We start from the raw sequence: 13279 nt of genomic DNA, 5'->3' as shown, positions 1-13279 counted from the left end.
CCCCAGTATCATAGCAATACCCTGCTACCTCACGGTATGTAGAAAAAACATTTAAAGCTGCATCTATGTCTGAATCGCTGATTCTCTGAATCACCATCGAATCTTCAGATTCGGATTTGGCCGAATCGAATCAGGGACAGTGATCTGAATCAACGAATCAAATTGCTGTCCCTGATCTAGGCTGAATCCGAATCAAATAGGGCCTGCTTTGCACATCCCTAGTAACTATATCATTTGGCTACTCATCTGGGAGAAGCATAACAATTAATGACAGTTTCTAATATATTCCTCTTAGGAGGAAAATCACTCAGATATCAAAAAAGGAAGGAGGAGCTTCTGATAATTGGAAAGGTCAGCTGAAGTAGGTTCCATTTCAAACTCTGCCAGTGACCCTCTATCTAGCCCTGGAAAAATCACTTCTCTCTGTGCCATACCTGCTCCCTCTGTAAAATGGGGACAAGAACTATAGAGGAAAGCTGAGTTAAATTAATGTTTCTAATCTATTCGGAGATCTTGAAAATGCTAGAGGGGCAGAGTCCTAATTATTATTGCTATTGTATGTGAGAAATCATTGTTTTTGTTCATTCACTGTACACTGCATTTGAGGTATTACAAGACGAGGGACCCACTTTACTAGGTGCTGAAGAATTCAAGAATCTAAACAGACAACATCAACAAAAAGTCTGCAAAAAAAGGATGTATTTTCACAAATGGATTTGTCCATCACACAGGAAGCCTAAGTTTGTAACTTGCATATCTGAGTTTCAGTTTGTCTAATGCTTCCTCTATAATAGTAGAGAGGGTTTTTTATTCTCTAATGAATGCTACTCTGTAATTTATCAAAATAACTGTCCTCCAAGATACCACGTGCCCATGCCCTTTCAGAAACAGCCATATACCAGGAAGAATAGTTTTTCCATGTAGTTAAATGGCAGAAAAACATGTGCTTTGGTGGGACTCAACCCCCTCTGCAATGACAAAATACCAGATGGTTGTGATCTTCAACTGTGGCCATGAAAACATAATTTGATCTGCATATTATTTGGTATTAAGTCTGGATGGAAAATGTTAAAAAGCCCTTTAAACTGTTCAGTTAAATGAAGCAATATGGATGTAGAAGATGGACCTTTCTATTTTTAAAGGACATCTTTTGAAGCAGTGGTGAATCTGCCAAGTTGCTGGACTGCTAACACTGCCAGCCATTCTGTATTGGCCTGCTGCTACCTCCACGTGCTGGGCATATGCCCTCCATTTCTAAATGGATGCCCTTCTTGCCTCTTTCTAGCATACCACAACAAGGAAGATGATGCAATTGTCATGGTCACCGAATTCCTCTTGGCTTATCAGCTGAAATTACAATTAAAAATCAGAATGGAAGGGGGAAGAGGGAGGACAATTCTTCAGTCTCAGATGAGAACAAAGATTAATGTTGACTGCCTAGCAGCACAAGCTGCAGCATGTTTTTTTCAACCAGAAGTCTGTTACCAAGAGTTACTGTCGTACCTAGCACAGCAGCCTCTTCCAGAAAGCAATCTATACCAACATCTGGAATAAAATTTATAACAGTAAATGCTAAAAGACATTAAACATTGTGGGGGGGCTATAAATCCTCATACTTCAGCGTACAAACTACTCTCTCATTACCAGGGGTTAGGAGCAAAACTTTCGTCAGAAGCAGATTACCCCCTTTTTGGCAGTGGCAGAGTTTCTGGCCCTTACCTTTGGAAAATCTGGTGGTGACTGTGAACAGAAACAAGACAGGGAACAGATGGGTCAGCCAGTCTGATTGTGTTCCTAATACATTGCCCCAATCAGAAAGTCATCAGCGAGACATGGCTTGCTTTTAGCATCCAATAATGTACCAGGTGACTTTGACAACTGCCATTTACACGTCATATGTTTAACTTGACTGTCAGAAATGAAAGAAAGTCTTTGATCAGCTCTAAAACCTGCATGGGAGCATACAGCTGTACAGTTAGATGCGGCCACTCTGTGTCTTACTTTCTTTCCCATTTCAACAGCTTGCCATAGTTAGAAAGGCAGGTTGGCTCAATGTGCGAATCTGGACACTGGAATGCCCACAGTGCACAGTAAATATGGTGACTTACACTGACTTGAGCATAAATTTGATACCTGCGTCACACAGGTATCAAATTTATGCACGATTAGTTATTGCGCAGTAATGCATATGCAGATGCCTTACTGCACAGTAATACTTTAGTTAGTCCCAAGTCAGTCCACACACAGGGTTAATGCACTTTAAATGCCTGCATGTGTAGATGCCAACCTATTCCCGCTTACTGTGCAGTAACTTACTCTGCAGTATATTTAAGCTGATGTAAATACACATGTAGACACACTCAGTGTCACTCAAATGATGAACTACCTCCAAGTACTGGAGTTGTAAAAGCACAGAATACCTCTGAAGAACACTGTGTAGGTGGAAAAAGTAGAATTAGAGAATTGGAGCAAGCCAGGAATGTCTAAATGGCAAGCTATAAAAATGAGTAACCATCAAATCATTTAAGCTGAAGAGGCTGTATTTTAAAGAAGCTCAAGTCCACTGAGTGGAATTTCTTTTTTTAACTATTTTACCTTTGGTAGTAAAAACATAAATACATTTTAGTTCACCTGCTTGTTTAAACTTAAAGTATTTGCTTCAGGCTTCCATCCATTAGTATCTGCTCCTGCCTTGCCTACTCTGCAGTCAGTGGGTAACCTGCTTGAGTACAGAGTTTGGCAACCCCATGTGGTAGAGAGTACAGCAAGGGCCAGTGTGTAGGCTTCTCCTACAGTTCATATAGCAACAGTTTCAAGAGAAGTAAGGCTGGAGGGGACCTCAAGAGATCATCTAGTCCAATCTGTGATTGTGCTAATGAAGTGCTGTCTTCAACTCCCTACTATCGCAGTCTTGAGATCCCAAATCAGTTCCACCAGTTACTGGCAGTAATCCCTGCTGTTCCAATCCTGGGACTCTCTGGATTCTGTCCATGCACTTTCACCCACAACTTACACAATCAGATGAGTCAACATAAGACAACCAAAGGTACAAAACCTGGGATGAGATGCTACCAAGCAAAGCAGGCAGGTATTATTTGTTTTGCAATTCTAAGAAGGAAACCTTTTGCAGGCTCCTCAGGCAATGATTCAAAAACCTAGCCCAAGGAGAGAAGGTAATTTTAAACATTATGAAGACAGGGCCTAAAAACAATTCACTTCAAAACTATTATCTGTGCTAGCAGGAACCAGCAACCTGGCACTAATGCTTTTGTCTGGCAAATGGCTAACTCTTGGCAGGTCAGGACATGGTGAAGAGAGAGAATGTGTCCTCTGCTGAGAAGTACAAAAGGTGCAGGAACAGGAAACAGGAACTTCAGACCCTTTTTCATTTATAATATGTGGCAGACAAGATGGGCAGCAAGACTGCAGCCATGACAGAGCCCAGGATGACCATGATATCATGGCTCCAGGCTCTAGAACAGGAAGGAGGAGTGCCAATGGAAAATGGAAAATAGTCTGTTTTTATGTTTCTGACTGAAAAAAAAGGCAAGTCAGGCTGGATCTGGTATGTGCCTGTGCCAAGAGATCAGCAGTCTCCAGCATGCAGTCAACACAGATCTGGTAGAAGGGGGGTTGCACATCAATCCTGCCACCATCATATAGGGAATTTCCCAGAGAATTAGGGCTGCCTGAGGCTGTGTTAACTTTTCCATTTGAATCCCTATGAGACAGCACTCTGAGCATCCAGAACAACTCTAGGCAGAGGAATTCCTAGCAGTGTTGTTCCACTACCAAGCTGCTAGGGAAGGCTGTAAGGAGAAAGCCCCAGAACTGGTAGGATGGCCTTGAACATTTCATGAAGTCTCACAGGTTCTCAGAGCTGAACACAGGAAGACATGGAAGAGATCCGAATCTCGCCCCAGCCCAGATAGAATGGTTTTTCTGGGAGTTCCCCATGGGGAACTGAAAGAGTTCCCCTGACCTGTCTCTGTTGTGAGATGGGACAACTGGTCCATGAAGTTCACCCAAGATCACATGATGTATACAGATAACTTGCTTTTCCTGATACTTTCTTCTGGAAGGGTGTCAGTGCAAGGTGTGGGAGTGTGGCAAGTCTTAAAGCCCATAGTTCACGGCCCAAACCACCCTGACCAGATACATCAATACCTTTCATTTTTACATGAAAAAAAAAAGTCACGTAGAGGGAGGGGCTTTTTGTTGCTCTATTTTGTTTTGTGGCAGGAGGAAGGTTTGAGTGGGGAAGTATAAGGAATAAGAGAAGTCAGCTTTTTCTCTGGAAGCTGAGAACATGCCTGGTGTAGCAGTTATAGCAGCATCTTCTACTAAGAAAAATAAAACCTAGTCTGTCTGGATTCCTCACCGCTTAGGAGGCAGATCAGAACGATATTCAGAGAAAAAGAAAATCCCAGACTGTTGGGCTTCTGGTGAGGAAGCCCACGTCAGAACTGAAGAATCTGCATTCGCAGATCTTGGAACCAGTCTGTATTTAATCTGGCCCTATGTATGCCTTAAAATGTTCATAAATCCAGACTACTGATGGAGAACTGAGGAGAAGATTTATACCTGTTTATAAAGTGCCCCTATGTCTTGATATCAAGGTTACAGTTCCTGAGCAGAATGAGCTAGTGAGGATTTTATTAAGAGGAGAGTGCTTTTCTTTCCTGGAAGCACTAGATACTGCACAGACCCATTAACACTCTTTGTGCAAGGAGCCACAAACCCTGGGCATTCTTTATAATTCTTTAGGAAAATGTATCTTTTCCTCTTGAATTACTTCCGCTGATGTGTTTCTATAAATTTTTATACCCAAACATTTTTGAAATCCTGGTGGTTTGTATGCATTATTTTTCAATATTCAGTTGCCATGATAAGAAGAGTCCAGTAAGTAATCACCCCTTAGAAATAACCTAAATGTGTTGATCTTCAAGCTATGCTATACAATCTATTTCTCCTTCCTAGATTTTGTAAATAGCAGAGTTAGCTGAATACTGAGGATGGCTACCTTTTATAGCTTGGGGAAGCTGCAGCATATATAGTTTTGTTAGCCTGTATTTCTTAAAAGTGTGTCAAAGGTGACGAGAGCTCTTCAAAAAATTACTTCCCAAAATAGAGATAGCCGTAGGGTATACCCATATGCAGCAGGCTGATGCATGAAAATATTATCTTCCTCCTTAGTTCTAATCACTTGGCACACAAAATACATTACAAAAGCATTGAGGAGTCACCATAATGAGCTCCTGCTTTATATTTTCACCTGCAACTATCTGGGTTATGATCCTGGCATAGATTACCCACATTGTTTTATATTAATCCTATCCTCAAACAACCTCTATTTTAAGAGCCTGCATCTGAAGCCCTTGAACATAGAGCTTTGTAATGTGAAAATACAAAGCCCAGGAGAAGCCTCATCTAGAACTGCAGAGAACAGCAAAGATAGAAAATGAACAGCATTAGTTTACTAGCAGAACATCTTAGCTTTTCTAGACTCCAGGTCCTTCCTCTTGACCAACCAGCAGGGATTATTAACCTTCACTCACACCTGGCTTCTAACTTTTTACTCCCCCATTAAGGGTTTTCACCTGTGGTTTATTTGCCAAACTAGAACCAAACTCTAAGGCCATCTATTGACTCTGTATTTGCCAGACTAGCGTTCTTTTAACAGATTAATGGACCAGGCATTGCTATTATACTGTGATTTGCTTTTGTTTGGGGCCTACACATTTTCCCATCTGTAGAAGAGGCAGCAAACATGCACATTCTCTTCCTTAAAGATATAAAGCTCCATCTTTTTTTGGTTTGGTTCCAGCCATAAGTGTCTATCTGGACTCTTTTAAATATAGTATAATAAGGAGCTTACATCTCTACTGGCATAACTGGATAAAACTCCAATAAACTCAAGCAGGCTCTACCCATTTATATCCACAGAGCACTCTGCTGAAGATATCAACATGTGAGAAGAAAGGGTGCTTCCATTATTAACACCTGATCCTATGGAAAGGTTTCAATGAAAGAGTTTATAGGTTTTAACTACAGCTATTTTACTGATACTACAGAAAAAGCCTTGCTCTTAAAAAACAAAAATGGATCAGGACCAGAAACAGAAAATACACTTTTATTTATGTGGTTGCCTTCCAATTACAGAGCCAGTACTGCTGGGGAGCTGAACATGCAGGGGAGGTTTTCCACTTGGACACCATTCCCTTTTCCTGCTCCCCTGTCCCATGATATATCATGTCAGCAAAATATATTTCATTTTCATGACTCAAGTCTTGGGAGTTGGAAGATGTGATTAGAGATAGAATTATTACTGTAGCAAATGTTATATGATCCTAATTTACAGATATTTCTGAGCTATTCATTGGTTCCTCCTCCCCCACCCCCACTGCAGAACCAAAACCAGCAATAAACTTGTTTTTAATTATTCTGTTAATTCATTCAGGTAAGGTGCTGACACCACTGTGTGATAAAGACCAAGTTTTTCATGCAGATCTCTTCCAAAGCACCTAACACCTGGTCTATAGCACCCCATATCAGTCCTAGATTTCCTGTACAACTCTAGTAACAAAACTCAGTGCCAAGTTAACAACAGCTGTTAACAAGGCTTCTGTTATTTCAGCTCTGAGTCTGGCAAAGGGGTCCCGTTGTGTAGAACTGTGGTGTCATTTTGCAATGAAACTATCTGAGGTACAACTGAGGAAATCCTCTGATCTGAAGGATCTTTATCACTTTCATTGTAGGAGGAAGTGATAGGCTGAGACACGCTCTGGCTGGTTTCCGTTACATCTGGAAATACTGAATACGGGGAGGAAGGTAATTTTTCTCTTTCCTTTTATCTGACCTACTTTTCAACTATTAGTTTAACTGCTAATTAACGAGATAGAATGTGTCCACGATGGCCAGAATATGCTTTTGTATTGCTTGACATGCTAACTTAGTTATAACATACTGCTGATCTGTTTATTTTTCTTATATAGCGCACTGCATAAATCCAGTGCTGTGCAAGCACACACTAGACCTTGATATAAACTGAAAAGGACCCACCACTCCAAAAAAGACACACTCAGAAATGGGCATCTTGGGGCTTGAGATCTCACTTACCATTGTGCACTGTGTATGTCCCTGAGCAAATGGGTTAGCTTTTCTCTGCCTCAGTCCCCTTTTGTCAAATGGGGAAAACGATACCTGACCTCAGGCTTTGAGATGGCAAAGCTTATCCCATGGTTGCAAGCTTCCCTTATGAATGAATTCTTAACCAGCTGACACAAAAACAAAAAGTGAAGATGTCATTCGATAAATCCAGTCGGATCCCTGCCTCATCTCAATCAACACAGCTCTATTAATTTTAAGAAGCCTGTTTCAGCTGACACCAGCTGAGGCCCTGACACATTTCATCATATTCAAATTGTATTTAAAAATGATTTATTCAGTCTTTTAACAAGGGAAAAGAAATTGTGTCAAATAGATCATCTGTTAATATTTGGCCAAGTATGATCAAATAGCAGAGAAGAGGACCGGGTAGTACAGAGAGTGAAGCTCCTTGGTGTAAGCGCACTGAATGGTATGGCTTGTGTTTTTCCTCTGGCTTATCCTACTGAATTCAAGGGAGATACTGGCCCACACAGCCAGAGTGTAAGGAGAATCTGACCTTGTGATGACTCTGGTGGTGGTGGGTTAGCCAAGGGGGATGGGTTTCCATCAGTTTGTTATGATGAATTAATTGCTTTTGTCAGAGTATTCAGCAGCCACCCAAACTAAACTATTACTTACTTTCCCAATCTACACAACAGTGATTGTTTCAGGCTTCTCTTAACCCAGGAGCAATTTAGTGGCACAATGTAGCATTATGATTCACAGTACAGCTTGATCCATCTCCTCTGTTATGAAACACCAGTCCCATTTTGCAGATGGGTAAAGTGAGGCACAAAGACACATAGATTCAATGTCACTAGTGAGTCAAGCCAAAAGTAGAAGCTAGAGGGTGCTGGTTACTAATATTGAGTCTCACTGTTACAGGAATATCTTCCAAGCTGTCATTTGACTTACTATTACTTGCAGTTGGTTCACTGAGCAGATCAGTTTAGCATTACTGCAGAATTATGATCACTGTTGGTTACATGCCCTTCTAAAACCAAAATAACATTCCTGTGATTTATTGCAGTAAGTCCACCAAATAAACGTGACTGCTCAGCAGCCAATGTCAAACCTCTGGCAAGAGAGTGTACTTCTGACTATATTTGCAGAGCTCTAGCACACCTTACTTTCAAGGCCGAAGAAATAGCCTGACTGACTAGTTCCTTATAATTCTTAAGTATAAAGAACAGATAGCATCAAGATTCAGTTCATGAAAAGGAATGTCTGGTCCACATTTAACCCAGGGGCCTCTGGGACTGAGCAGTAATGCATCAGTAGGGATTGGTTATACAGCACATATTTTTTCCAGGAGGTGAAGGTTGGGGGATGAGGTGAGGACGGAAAAGGCAGAGAGGGACAGAGCACAGCTCCTGAACAGTGACTGATACAGGTGCTCTCAAAACACCACCATTATCTGGAAGTCAGTGGACTGTTCCATCACTGTAAGTAAGTGACACTGAGGAGGAGGAGAAAGAAAGAGTGAAAATTACTGGCTCATGATATTTGGATCTAAGATCTTTGAGGGCAGATGGGATTTTGGGAGCCTTCAGGGAGTGTTTAAGTGAGATGGATGAAGGGGAACTGGCCACTCTAGAGTTCAGCTGAGCTCACTTCCAAAAGCAAGGGTAGTTTTTTGAGGCTGGCGTGTAATGTGAAACAACAAAGAAAGGGTGAGCAATCAAACTATTGCGGTGTTTCTCTTTTATTGATTAAGAGAATTCAGACCAAAGCAGGCCAGTGATGCTTTCCCCCCATCTGTTAGCTGGCTCCTGGACTCTGCGAAGTTCTCTCACAGCTAGCAAGAAAGACCAATCAGTAGACAGGTATGCGGGGTACATCTGTCTAGCACAAGGGAGAGGAATACAGACATGCCACATGCTACGTTCACACATGTCAACTCTGCAGCTGGAAGCAGACAAATAAACTCAGAGGGATGCCTTAGAGCACCACAGTAACGTGACCATCCTGGTTCTTGATTCAGCTTGGCATAGTTAGTAGAGAGTATATCTGCACAGTGTTGCCTTAAGCTGCACTGGCTGATCTTACATAATCCTTCTACAAATCCATATGGATGTTTTGTGCAGCTACACTGCTTTCTATTGTGAAACTTTGTCGCCCAGCCTGGAGAAACAGAACATATCAAAGCTGGAGCACTTATTTGTTACTTCTGTTCATGCTTTGAATGGAGGTTCATTACCTTCAGCTGCTCTTTTGAAGAAGACTTTGCAGCTGCCACAGGTGAGAGCTCCGTAGTGGCATCCAGAAGCTTCATCTCCGCAAATCAGGCAAGTCTTCTGTGGTGGAAAGTAATAGTCAATGGGCAAAACGTGGTCCCTTCCAGCCTCCAACCTTCAGACACAGGGAGAGAGAGACAAAACAAAGAGTCAGCAGACAGGATAGATGGACATGAGTTTGTTGCAAGCTCAGAATATTATGCTTGTGAGACTGTTCACTGCAAAAACTGGACTCAGAAAACACATATTTATTTATTTGTTGCATTTCCCAACAAAGGCTCAGGGCAGCTTACAATAAGAAAACAGAATAACTTACACAACAGGAGAGTGGCAAGCGGACAGAACAATGTAAAAGGAAACTAGGAAATCAACATAAAACAGATCTTCTGAACCAGTGCAAGGAGGGAGTGGGCCTTTTTGGCAGGCATGCCACAAAATTAGCTCTGTACCCTCCCCAAGTGCCACTTTAATCTTCTTCCCCTGCCTCATCTGCTGCTCTGCTTTCTGCTTCCTTCCCTGTGCTCCTTGACTGATTCGGGGCTTTTGGTTATAGATGTGTTGGTCTAAGGACATAGGCAGGCAAGCTTCTTTGGGTAGATGTGATCTTTTATTAGACCAACTGAGTAGTTGGAAAAAAGTTCTTTGCAAGTTTTCGGGCACAGTCACCCTTCTTCAGGCATAGGAAATCTCTGCTGTTCTGAGACTTCAAGGAATGAAAAAAGCTAAAAATGTGGCTGGATGTCAGTAAAAATGTAAATAGGTGGAAATTAGGAAAACAAAAGGTAGAGCAGAGAAAGGAGGGGGGGGAAAAAGCAGGGAGAAAAGGTGGGGGGAAAAAACCCAAAGGTGAGTAGGGGAGACTCTACAGTAGTAGTAATTCAAGGTAGAAAAGAGGCTGTACATTTTCACAGACAGCCTCTTTTCTTCCTTGAATTTCTTCTACTGTAGAGTCAGCATCCCCCCCAGTACCACTACAGCCTGGAGCCACACGCCCTGCCACACCTCCCCACCACTGCCACCAGTGCACAGCCTCAGCGTGCCCTGTGCCCACTCTGGACTGACCCCAGCGGGAGCAGAGCAGCCAGACCACGCACACAGCCCTGACCTGGCCCCTGTGACTGCTCTGCATCTCCGCGCTGAGCTGCCCTGTGGCTCCTCTGCGCTGCCCCTGCTGCCCTACAGAGCAGCCCAGAGGTGGTGGTGACGGTGTAAGGCAGTGCAGCATGGGCTATGCGCAGCTGCTGCAGGAAGCAATGGGCAGTGCTGAGGGGGAGGGGCTGCTTTTCCCCCTTGCCGAGCATGTTTCTGCCCCACCGGCACTGCTGTTGCTGCAGCTGTTCAGTATGAGCAGGCGAGTTTGCAGCAGCTGCAGGGTGAGTCAGGGCTGCACATGGGTCCCCGACAGCACCACAGGGTGGGAGCTAGTGGCTGCTTAGAAAGGCAGTCCAGTGCGAAGCTGCCCCAGCTCCACTGTGTGCCTAGGGGGTAGCAGGATGCACCACCGTGGGACAGTGCCAGGGCCAGGTGGGACCAAGGCACCTGCCGTGAGCCGGATAAAGCCCCTCTGCAGGTCGGAACTGGCCCGTGGACCATATTTTGCCCAGCCCCGGTTTAGGGTTTTGTAGGTCCCTAAACCATCACCCTGATTTGTGCCTGGAAACCTATTGAGAGTCAGTGCAGACTCTGGAGCTATGTGCAGCCCCCATCAGAAGGTGAACCACTTTATTCTGCTTCCAGACAATTTTAAACGGCAGCCCTACATAGATGGGTCACACATCATTCAGCAAAGCAGCAACAACGGAGCTGAACACCCACTTTGGCACACACCAGTCTCATGCTGATGTCATCCTGCTAACTAGTGGAGTTATTCATAATTTACAGTGTGAGACTGCAACCAGACTTAGCTTCTTTAAATCACTCCTTTCATGCCTAGGGCTTACCCAATGGCAGGACTGGCTTTAAGGGACTGATGAGGAAACGCTTTATGACAGGTTTTTGTAATGCTAATGCCATTATGGCTTCAGCACTGAGGCTCATCTGATGTACTGGGTGCATCTACACAAAATGCTAACTGCATTGCGGAGGTAGCTTAATTTTACTGAGCAGTAGCATGCAGGACAAAACCTGTGCTAATATACTACTGAGCAGTCATAGGCTACTACACAGTTAGCATAACTAAAAAGCTGTGCGCCAGCGCTACTGTACAGTAATGCCAGGTACTGTGCATTGATTTAGTCCTTGGTTATCCAAGTACTAAACTTAACGCGCCATAACTACAGCACATTAATGAACCTATATGTGTTTAGTGTGTTGCTGGGACCCTGCTTTTTCTGTACGCTACTTGGACCAAATCCACTGAAGTGAGTGTTGTTTTACTGGGGATGAATTTGGCTTTTGGATTTTTCACTTAGACCCAATTGCTGTTTACAATACAATCAAACCACCTGCAGACTACTCATTTTTAAATACTTCTTCATCAGCAGTGCTGCTACCTCAGACAGAAGAGGTCTTTCCTCTCCTCACCACAGGTTGCAAGTGGGCAGCCTCTTTAGTGCTCCTGGAGCCTACTGACTAGCAGAGCCAAAGCCTTACTCCAAAAATTAAACCTACGTTCTCTCACATAGTAGCAGCAAGGACTAATCATTGGCAAGGGGCCAAGGTGTGTTGTTTATGACCATGTTTTATTAACTGCTGAAGTTTCTATTTCTACCAGAACATTTCTGCCACTGAATTGGTATGTTCAGTGAAAACTCTCCCTATTTCCTGACTAGCATATCAAAACCATAACCTTAAAGGGGATTTGACAGCTGAGTAAAAAGCAATAAGATACAGAGCATTTTGTCATGGGTCGTGGGTATCAGCAGTGACCAAAGTTCATTGAGGTATCAGGCTAATTCCTACTAGGAGTCACAAAATACTTCACAGAAACTCAGCTGTCATCACCACTAACTGGCTCCCTTTGGCTGCTCAGCTGACAAGTTAAAGAGTGAATAGGCCAAGGGAAACAAACTCTTTTCTAAGATACAGAGATAGCTTCAGCCAGCAAAGAAGGCAAAGATACCTGCCAAGGAGAAAGAAGTGAATGACAATGCTGCTGTTTTCTACACTGAACCTCGCAGCAGACAGAAGGTCTCAGTTACAAGGGCTGTCCATCCAACATCCTTCACTTTTTATATGCCCTCAAACCCTTTATAAACCCTAGTCTTCCACATGCACATGAAATCTAGTATATTGCTCTTTCAAAATGTGACTTCCCCAAAGACATAAAGAAAATAACAGTTAGCCGCCCTGGTATAGCACTTTGCTTTGAATTCACTCTAATCACAGGTGATACACCTATAATTATAACTTTGTTTGAAAAAGCAGGACTTGATTAGAAGTGGACTTAGAGCTCACTGCACATATGCATAAAACACTTGAACCAGTGGGAGCCTTTCCTTTAAACAAGACTATATCCTATTGCATAGGTCTCTAACAGTCTGTTGGAGCTGGTCCCTTCAACAACACAAGGAACTAGACATTATCTTTGAACCTTTCCTCCTCCAAACACCTTTCCTCCTCCCTAATACCCCCAAAGCAGTCTGAGGAATTATGCCCCTCTCCATATCTATGTCTCACTGTAAATGCCCAACCTCTCTCTGGAAGTTGCAATTGACCAGAAAGCTCCTAGAAATCCAATGTATCAGTGATGCTTCTTAAACATCCAGGAAGGACTGCTATCAAGAAACTCTTCCCTACCACTTCATGGGTTGGAATGTTGTTCCCTCTGCACTGTCAATGCACATCAGCTGGGAGAGCTGGAAACAAGGAATGGGAGTCAGACCTGAGTTTGTAGAATAGTCACACTGTTCATGGATTACCAAGGTCATTTTGTCTCCCCTGTATTTTTGTTA

At 43.1% G+C, this 13279-nt stretch overlaps 1 protein-coding gene across 1 annotated transcript in view; it reads right to left on the bottom strand.

Moving 5' to 3' along the window:
- The window catches only part of AR (androgen receptor), a gene marked incomplete at its 5' end in the record, with an annotated part of 115341 nt that overhangs the window by 59848 nt on the left and 42214 nt on the right, over positions 1 to 13279 (bottom strand). The window contains one exon of the mRNA XM_019536145.1: positions 9350 to 9501. Within this exon, the coding sequence (XP_019391690.1) occupies positions 9350 to 9501 (152 nt within the window). The remainder of the gene's footprint in view (positions 1 to 9349; positions 9502 to 13279) is intronic.

This window comes from Crocodylus porosus, unplaced genomic scaffold (genome assembly GCF_001723895.1).
Source record: "Crocodylus porosus isolate Cpor-Errol unplaced genomic scaffold, CroPor_comp1, whole genome shotgun sequence".
Taxonomy (NCBI): Eukaryota; Metazoa; Chordata; order Crocodylia; family Crocodylidae; genus Crocodylus; species Crocodylus porosus.
Note: the sequence above shows the minus strand (reverse complement) of the source record. Positions and strands in the feature narration are given on the sequence as shown.